General features: G+C 42.0%; 1 protein-coding gene across 1 annotated transcript; it reads left to right on the plus strand.

Annotated features, from left to right (window-relative positions):
* The first annotated feature begins 7,782 nt into the window (after positions 1–7,782).
* Positions 7,783–9,345, plus strand: LOC149391098 (low affinity inorganic phosphate transporter 1-like). The gene has a single exon (XM_089619930.1). It carries the CDS (start codon positions 7,798–7,800, stop codon positions 9,343–9,345), a length of 1,548 nt encoding a protein of 515 aa, XP_089476056.1. The 5' UTR covers positions 7,783–7,797.
* The last annotated feature ends 1,205 nt before the right edge of the window (positions 9,346–10,550 follow it).

Genomic DNA, 10,550 nt, shown 5'->3' on the forward strand with positions numbered 1-10,550 from the left:
TGGCTCAATCTATCCACTTTTTCTTCTTCTTGCAGTGTGATCACTGATCAGGGAGTGTAGATTCTCAATTTTTGCCTCCGAGCTCAAACGATTCTTTGATGGATATGCACGACGATAGCCCTGCCCATGATTCCAATTACTAAAAAGAAAAAGAAAAAGAAAAAGAGAAAAAAGGGATCAAAGAAGGCCACAAGGATTAGCTGCCGGTCCTTGCGATTCGCATGTCAAAAAGGACTCTATGAAGAATATCACAGCACATGATACTCCTTTTTTTTTATTTTTCTGGTAATCAGGAAGAACACATGGATGTGTAAGTGGTGCAATTTACTAGAGTATTCATGTAAAGCGCGTTTGTATTTCCTGTGGGTTTGTTTTGATTCTGGGTTGAATTTTTTTTTCCTTTTTTTTTTGTTGCCAATATACCAATTCTGGCTTATCATTGTAAATTCTTTCTTTGTATGTGCCTTAATGAAAAAAATTTAAAACGAAAAAGAATGTCACTTGTAAAAAACTAGTTGTTCAATTTTATTATTAGGCACTGCCGAGAAATACCATGAATAAGTTCACCTACGAACATTTCATCATACAGTTACCAGGCAGACCTTATCTGGAAATAAGAGAGTGAAGGAGAGAGAGTGTTTCGGTAATTTGGTAAAATGAACCTGCAACCAGAACCTGCAACCATGCTCTGTTTTTTTTTTTCTTTGTTCAGCGGGGGGAGAGAGAGAGAGAGAGAGAGAGAGAGGTTTTTTAATAATTTGTTTTTATTTAATTTTTCTCATATAATCAATGCCATTCTCAGATTTTGACACGTGTCTCGACATTTAATTTAACGGTAGAAGTTGTAACGGAGGGACAAATTGTTGAGTTTGGGTATTTATCCCACAACTTTTTAACGTTGGGAACTTAAGTGTTATAATACGAAAACATTGGGTTTTTATGCCGCCATTTCCTCGAAAAAAAGTGATGTAAAATTATAATTACAAAAATAACAAAAATTAGAGCTATAAATAAAATAAAAAATATTTAATTATATGTCAATATATTTGGAAATATTAGGGACAATTTAAATTTAAAAATTAAGTATTTATTGCAACTAGTCAACTAGTCAGTCTTCTGGCTAAAGTTTCATTTTATTATGAAAATAGTTCACCAGGCTGAAGTTAATTAAATTAATTGAATAGCTAACTTAATTAACTATTCAGTAAATTTAATTAACTGAACAATAAATTTAATTAACTTTGGTTTGGTGGTTATTTTCTTAATAAAATGAAACTTTGACTATTTTTTAAAAGGGTAAACTAGCAACGTAGCCATTTTGAAACATGGTTTTTGGAATCTAGCCAACGTTTGGTAAATTTTGCAATCTAGCAATTTAGTGAAATTTACGGATATAAAATACCTAATTTACCCTTTTTCTTATACTTACTTGATCAAAACACTAGCCCACGTTTGACCGGTTTGAATTGTATACAGCTAATTAATTTCAGATTTTTTCGCAATTTAATTGGATATTTAGCTAATTTAATAGGAGATTCGGTGATGTAATTAAAAGAGAAAGCTAATATTTATTTATTAAATAAGTCAAAGTCAAACACGTCAATGAATACACGGGATTAGTCATGAACCGTTCAAAATTTGAAAATAAATTTGGAAAAAAAAAAAGAAATTGGTTTATTTGATATTATGCGTGTGAATCCAGTAATGCAATAAATGCACAAAAAATTTACCATAATTAACATAGATTAACAAATCAGCGGAGATTAATAAAAATTTACAAACATTTACACTATATTTGCTTACACGGCTATAATGTTCATTAAAGAAATAAACGCTCAATAACCAACTTTGCCAAATATAGATTTTTTTTTAAAATTCGAAATATATACACGTATTTATATTGCAACAACAATTTAATTTCAGCTTTTTGAATTCATAATAGGAGATTCGGCGATGTAATTAAAAGGGAAAGGAAATATTTATTGATTGAATAAGTCAAACAGGATAATGAATACACGTAATTACTCATCACCCGTTCAAAATTAGAAAATAAATTTGGAAAACAAAAATACCGTATTAAATGCGTATTAAAGGAAAGGAAAGAAATCGGCTCTACCTGCACATATGTAAATTTACCATAATTAACAGAAATTAACAAATCAGCGGAGATTAACAAAAATTTACAAACATTTACACTGTATTTGCTTACACGGCTATAATGTTCATTAAATAAATAAACGCTCAATAACCAACTTTGCCAAATATAGATTTTTTTTTAAAATTCAAAATATATACACGTATTTATATTGCAACAGCAATTTAATTTCAGCTTTTTGAATTCATAATAGGAGATTCGGTGATGTAATTAAAAGGGAAAGGAAATATTTATTGATTGAATAAGTCAAACAGGATAATGAATACACGTAATTACTCATCACCCGTTCAAAATTATAAAATAAATTTGGAAAAAAAATACCGTATTAAATGCGTATTAAAGGAAAGGAAAGAAATCGGCTCTACCTGCACATATGTAAATTTACCATAATTAACAGAAATTAACAAATCAGCGGAGATTAACAAAAATTTACAAACATTTACACTGTATTTGCTTACACGGCTATAATGTTCATTAAATAAATAAACGCTCAATAACCAACTTTGCCAAATATAGATTTTTTTTTAAAATTCGAAATATATACACGTATTTATATTGCAACAGCAATTTAATTTCAGCTTTTTGAATTCATAATAGGAGATTCGGTGATGTAATTAAAAGGGAAAGGAAATATTTATTGATTGAATAAGTCAAACAGGATAATGAATACACGTAATTACTCATCACCCGTTCAAAATTATAAAATAAATTTGGAAAAAAAAATACCGTATTAAATGCGTATTAAAGGAAAGGAAAGAAATCGGCTCTACCTGCACATATGTAAATTTACCATAATTAACAGAAATTAACAAATCAGCGGAGATTAACAAAAATTTACAAACATTTACACTGTATTTGCTTACACGGCTATAATGTTCATTAAATAAATAAACGCTCAATAACCAACTTTGCCAAATATAGATTTTTTTAAAAAATTCAAAATATAAACCGAATATACCAAATTCGGCTACAAGCCCAAGTTTCAAAACGTGGGCTAGTATTTTTGAAACCAAACCAATGCTAATATAGTAAATACCATCTTATATAAATATGACACGTCATCAAATTTGGCTAGATTCGAAAATTAAACGAAACGTTGGCTAGATTACAATTGTAACGTTTGATGTGGCTTAAATCGACTAATTTTTCTTTTTAAAATGAGGGTAGATTATTGAACTACTGGCTTAATTGCCTCTTTAAAAGAATTGTAATGTCAAAATATTAACATTTATATTTATGTAGAACGGCTTATAGTTCTTCAATCAATTTCCCATGTATATCTGAGATTGAAGGAAGTTATTATTATATTATCAATCAATTAACGTATAACAGTTCAAATCAATTGACTTCACAAAGAAGAACTATAGAAAAACAAACTATAGAAAAAGTTTTGGAATGAATTGTTTTTGAATATTAAATATATATATCCCACAAATTAATTATTTTCAATTAGTATGTATAATGTTTTCAAAAAATAGTGTCTGTTATGGCGTCATTTTTCGTATGGCAAAAACGACAATCCAAATGCAAAAACGACGCAAAAGCGGAGGACCCCTCCGCCAGGACCATCAAAACCAGAGGATCCCTCGGGTAAAACTCACAAAACCTGAGGATCCCTCCTGTAAAGCTCACAAAACCGGAGGATCCCTCCGGTAGAACCTGTTATGTGAGATTTTTCCCATATTAAAAAACATCAAAGCCCAATCCAAACGAGTAAGTATTGTGAGTCCGGTCCAATGAGTACAGCCCGAAATTAAGACAAGTCAGGCTCGCCCTCAAAGGGACACCCCTCTCCTCCTGACGTCAAGGGTCAACCCATGCCTTCATGACATCCAGCCTTAGCGTCAAGGGTTGGCTTCCACCTCGACGACGAGGGTCGACCTCCACCCCAGGGACGAGGGTCGACCTCCACCCTCACCCAGCCTCGGCGACGAGAGTCGACTTCCACTCCGACGGCGAGGGTCGACCTCCACCCTAGCGACGATGGTCGACTTCCACCCCGACGACGAGGGTCGACCTCCACCCTCACCTAGCCTCGTCGACGAGGGTCGACTTCCACCTCGACGACGAAGGTCGACCTCCACCCCGGCGACGAGGGTCAACCTCCACTCTCGTCAATGACGACCTGCCTCGTCATGGCGACCTCCACTCTCGCCAAAGGCGACCTGCCTCATAATGGCGGCCTCCACCCTCATAACGACGGTCTCCCTCATAATGACGGCCTCCTTCATAACGACGACATCCCTCTCATAATGACGGCCTCCACCCTCGTAATGACGGCCTCCCTCGTAACGACGACCTCCAGCCAGGGTCGACCTCCAGGCCAGGCTCGACATCCAGGCCAGGCTCGACCTCCAGCCAGGCTCGACCTCCAGGCGAGCTTGACCTCCAGGAGAGCTCGACCTCCAGGCAGGCTCGATCTCCAGGCCAGGCTCGACCTCCAGCTAGGCTCGCCCTCCAGGCCAGGCTCGACCTCCAGGCCAGGCTCGACCTCCAGCCAGGGTCGACCTCCAACAAGGGTCGACCTCCAGGCGAGCTCGACCTCCAGGCGAGCTCGACCCCCTAGGCCAGCTCGACCTCCAGCCAGGGTCGACCTCCAGGCCAGGGTCGACCTCTAGGCGAGCTCGACCTCCAGGCGAGCTCGACCCCCCAGGCGAGCTCGACCTCCAGCCAGGGTCGACCTCCAGGCCAGGCTCGATCTCCAGGCGAGCTCGACCTCCAGGCAGGCTCGACCTCCAGGAGGAAGTCCAACCCAAAAATTGTGAAGGCAAATCCCAGCCCCGCCGAGGGCAAGGAAGGTTCAAGCATTGTGCATGGTCAGCCCTTACAAAAATCAAGGGAAAAATGAAAAGACCATCCTACCCCGACTCATCACACTCCTATAAATACCTTCAGATTCCTCATTTGGAGGGGGGGGGGGGGGGGGCTCTCACGACTTACAAAACCAGAGGATCCCTCCGGTAAAGCTCACAAAACCGGAGGATCCCTCCGGTAGAACCCACAAAACCGGAAGATCCCTCCGGTAAAACCTACAAAACCGGAGGATCCCTCTGGTAAAATCCACAAAACCGGAGAATCCCTCCGACCAAGTTTCCATAACTTTTCACATTCAAAATCCTATAAATACCCCTTCATATTTTCAGAAAATGGGATCCAAAAAATTCCAAGAGAACAAAAAGCTCTCAAATCTCACAAACCTCCAGAAGCTCTCAAAACTCCAAAATCTCCCAAAATTCCCAAAAGCTCTCAAAACACCAAAAAAAACGGGAAAAGATCAAGAACAACAAAGAAGATGAAAAATTTAACAAGAACGCAAAGAACACGAAGAACGCGAAGAACACGAAGAACGCGAAGAACGCAAAGAACGTGAAGAACACGAAGAACGCGAAGAACGCAAAGAACGTGAAGAACACGAAGAGCGTGAAGAACACGAAGGCCGACTATTGGCGAAGTGACAAGGAGTCGGAAACCATTTTCCGGTGAGACAAAGACGACGAGAATAGAAGAACTTCACCACACCTAACTTACGTGCGGTCATAGGGTCCGACCCTAGATCGAACCACGGACGGTTCTGAATGCTAATCCAAAAACGCGATTAACAGTGTCATCGAATTATACCAAAGAATTATATACAATTCATAAAAATAACCTTTGACATCGACAGTATACAATATGTTGAAGATCAGTCCTACAACTTCATCACAGACTCGAGTATACATCATATGCTGACCGTTGGATCATCCTTCAGATGTTTCTTCCTGCGCAAGGCATCGACGGCTGAGATTGATCGCGTGGTTTTAAGTTGTTTACATGTTGTATATAAAGAGGAGAATGAAGAGGAGTCAGTTTAACTTCATTCTTTCATAATTAGTTGGGAAAAATTCTTGGAAAACACAATTGAGTGATCTTTGTAAGGGAAAAAACACAAAGAGGGAAATTGTGCGTGAGAGAGAGAGAGTGTAAAAGAACTTGATAGTGATCGTGATTTTTCTTGCTGGATGTAGGCACATTGCCGAACCAGGGTAATTTTGGTGTCGTGTTGATTTTCCGCGTTTGATTTTATTGGTTTGATCTCATTTCTGGTTTTTCTTGAGTCCGAAGAAACCTAGGGTTTGTGTTTGTGATCGAGCGAGAAATACAACACACTATTTTCTCAAGTTATTAGGATTATTCATATAAATATCAATTTTTTGATGTGACAAAAATGGTAACATTAGTACTTCAAAACATCGCCTCTTAATTTCGAGTTATATTTTTTTTTCCTGGTTCAAATTTGCTAGAAATTGATTATACACTGCTTATTTAGTCGTCATTGTGTTTATGAACCAATTTGTGTGGTGTATTCTCCCGCGATGTGGGCGACGTGAATTCCGATTTGAAATTCTTTAACTTTTAAATGATAGTGAACTGTCTAAATGGGTTGCCTACTAATGAGCATTGAAGGAGATAAAAATCTATTGACTAGAACTGTTTGAACAGTAGAAAAATAGAAGGCCAAATGTGTATTCTAATGTACTTCAAAACACTCTCTCTATTTATCTTGAGTTATATTTTTTCTTGCTTGTGTTGTTCAACGTTAATTTATGGTACAAGTTTAAGTTCGCCGGAATCAATTATTATGTCTTAAGAAGTGTTTGCTCTTCGAGCATTTGCGGAAGAACTATTAAACTAACTTCGACATTCATCTAAGTTCCTTCATTGTAAAGGTGAAAATTCGGTTAATTTTTAGTTAATTATTGTTCAGCAATATAATCCGTCATATAAGTTAAAACCTAAAAAAATAAAACCTATTAATTGTAATCAACTGAAATAAATAATTTCAATTATTTATAGTTAAGCGAATTAACCAATACACATTTATAACCTTATTTTTTTGGCTTTTCAATATTAATAATTTTGATTAAGTTAATTTTACTGAAATTTTACTTGGTTAAAACCGTAGGACTAATTTTGACAAAAAAAATTGGTTACAATTAATCTTACGACTAATTTCAATCGAACAATTTATCACAATGTATATGAGTAATTTATCATTTAAAAAAAATTTAATTACAAGGTCAAAAAATAGATAACAAATTTAACGTAACAATATCTTCTTGTGAGTAACAATATCTCAGATGTATCCGGAAGTCGAAATCACGTAGAAAAGGAATATTCCGCAGAACTTAACGAATAAATCCTAATCAAACGAGGAAACTTAACAATATCCATAAATACACCAAAGCAGAAGAGATTAAATATCGAAATCAAAGCAAACCAAATCATCAATACATAAAATCCGAAATCACGTAACAAAATATATGTTAGATGTATGTATCCGAAAGTCGAAACCGAGTAGAAAGGGAATATTCCGCAGAAGGGAACGCATATGCACCCAAAACTCTAGTCGAATTAGGAAGCTCTCCCATAAAAAGCTATAAATAAAAACCGAAGCGCAAGGCGAGAATTCCCAAATCAAACGAAATTCCAAATTATCACAGCGCAACCCGAGAATTCCATCGATGGCGATGGCTGGTTCTGTTACAGGGATGAAGAGCGGCGGCGATGGCGGTCAAGTGGGAGAAGAGGAGAGGTTCAACTTCGGCGTGTTGGACGGGGCTAGGGTTCAGTGGTACCACGTGAAGGCGGTGGTGATAACGGGAATGGGGTTCTTCACGGACGCGTACGACCTGTTCTGCATATCGCTGGTGACGAAGCTGCTGGGGCGGATCTACTACACGTCGGCGGAGTCGGGGAAGCCGGGAAGCCTGCCGGCGAACGTGGCGGCGGCGGTGAACGGAGTGGCGCTGTGCGGGACGCTGGCGGGGCAGCTGTTCTTCGGGTGGCTGGGGGACAGGCTGGGGCGGAAGAAGGTGTACGGCGTGACCCTGGTCCTGATGGTGGCGGCCTCCCTGGGGTCGGGGCTCTCTCTGGGGACGTCTCCGGCGGCGGTGATGTCCACTCTGTGCTTCTTCCGCTTCTGGCTGGGGTTCGGCATCGGCGGCGACTACCCTCTCTCCGCCACCATCATGGCGGAGTACTCGTCCAAGGCCACGCGCGGAGCCTTCATCGCCGCCGTCTTCGCCATGCAGGGCTTCGGCATCCTCGCGGGGGGCGCCCTCGCCATCCTCGTCTCCTCCGTCTTCCGCTCCTTGTTCCCGGCGCCGCCCTTCTCCGTCGCCGGCGCCGCCTCCACCGTCCCCCAGGCCGACTTCGTCTGGCGCATCATCCTCATGGCCGGCGCCCTCCCCGCCGCCCTCACCTACCGCCTCCGCATGAAGCTCCCCGAGACTCCTCGCTACACCGCCTTGGTCGCCAACGACAAGGCCCAGGCCTCCAAAGACATGGCCAAGGTCCTCGACATCGACCACACCAGCACCGACACCAACACCAACACCAACAATGTCCCGTCTCCTCCGTCCTCATCGGCTTTCGCTTTGTTCTCCGGGGAGTTCATGCGCCGGCACGGGCTCCACCTCGTGGGCACGGCCGGGGCGTGGTTCTTCGTGGACGTGGCCTACTACTCGCAGAACCTGTTCCAGAAGGACATCTTCAGCGCGGTCGGGTGGCTTCCGGCGGCCAAGACGATGAGCGCGTTGGACGAGCTGTTCAGCATCGCCAGGGCGCAGACGCTGATCGCCCTCTGCGGGACCGTCCCGGGCTACTGGTTCACGGTGGCCCTCATCGACCGCGTCGGGCGGTTCGCCATCCAAGCCGCGGGCTTCTTCTTCATGACGGCCTTCATGTTCGCGCTGGCCGTGCCTTACACCCACTGGACGGCCGCGGGCAACCACGTGGGCTTCGTGGTCATGTACGGCCTCACCTTCTTCTTCGCCAACTTCGGCCCCAACGCCACCACATTCATCGTCCCCGCCGAGATCTTCCCGGCGCGATTCCGGTCCACGTGCCACGGCATCTCCGCGGCGGCGGGCAAGGCCGGGGCCATCGTGGGGGCATTCGGGTTCCTGTACGCGGCGCAGAGCCAGGACAAGGCCAAGGCCGACCCGGGATACCCCGCCGGGATCGGGATGAGAAACTCCCTCCTCGTCCTCGGAGCCATTAACCTCTGTGGCCTTCTCTTCACCTTCCTCGTCCCCGAGGCCAAGGGCAAGTCTCTCGAGGACATCTCCCGCGACAACGACAACGACAACGACAACGACGCTGCTGCTCAACAACACCGCTCTCGGGTCGACCCACTCACCATCGTCTAGGGCTAGGTTTTAGGTCATTCAATTCATGTTTTAGGTTTTAGCTATTCTTTCTTTTTGTTCGTTATGATAAAATTAATAAAGTTAGTTCTTTCATTTTCTTGTGTATACGCATGCGTACTTAACTTAGTTATGTGGTGGAGTAAAAGAGAACACACTGAACTTTTTTATATATGTGATTTGTAATCAAATGGGATATCAATGTTTCGATCCAAATATAAAATAAAAATAAAATGGGATATCAATGAGTACTTCAAATTCTGAGCATGTTTAAAAAGACTAGTTAAATGATAGAATAAAACGTATGTGCATACTTTCATTGAGACATCAAACTGAACTTTTTTAAGCACCAATACAAAAACAAAATGTAAATAGCTGATTATGGTGGGCTTATATGATATCATCAGTAGACAAAAGAGTTCCTATGAATAGAAAATTGAGGCGCAAAATGGAATCATGATGTTTCCACAACGGGACTCTTGATTCCACAACGGGACTATAGACCCGTTGTGGAATTAAAAAAAAATTTAAGGTTTAAACAACGGGATGGTGACCCGTTGTTAAATCTCGCCACGGCCAAGGCATAAACTCGCCGCGGCCAAACTCTTCCACAACGGTACAGTGTACCGTTGTGGGAAAACTGTAAAACCAAACATTTCGCCGCGGCGAGCTTAAGCCTTGGCCGCGGTGAAATGTTTCCACAATGGTACAATAACCCGTTGTGGAAACATTTCGCCGCGGCCACGTATATATTTGGCCGCGGCGAAATGTCGCAGACTGGAATTTAAAAGTCCCTCTTGATTTTTTTTTAAAAATTTCAGAAATTTCATTATCTTTTTCTTCTTCTTCTTCTTCCTCTCTCTCTCTCTCTCTCTCTCTCTCTCTCTCTCTCTCTCTCTCTCCCCCCGACCCAAACCACTATCTTTCTCTCTCTCTCTCTCCAACCCACGCCCACTCGCCGCCACTCTTTCTTCCTCCGCCGCGTCGCCGCTCTCACTCTCTCTTCTCTCTTCTTCTTCTCCGCCCTTCTCTCTTCTTCCTCTGCCCTTCTCTTCTTCTCACCTTCTTTTCTTCCCCGCCCTTCTTCTTCCCCGCCACTCTCTCCTTCTTCTCCGCCCTTCTTCTTCTTCCCCGCCCTCTTTTTTCTTCTCCGCCTTTTTCTTCTCCCTCGCCCTCCATTTTCTTCTCCACCCCCTTCTTCTTCCCCA

The sequence above is a fragment of the Urtica dioica genome, chromosome 7 (genome assembly GCF_054948205.1).
Source record: "Urtica dioica subsp. dioica isolate 48M chromosome 7, U.dioica_male_clone48M_v1_H2, whole genome shotgun sequence".
Lineage (NCBI taxonomy): Eukaryota > Viridiplantae > Streptophyta > Magnoliopsida > Rosales > Urticaceae > Urtica > Urtica dioica.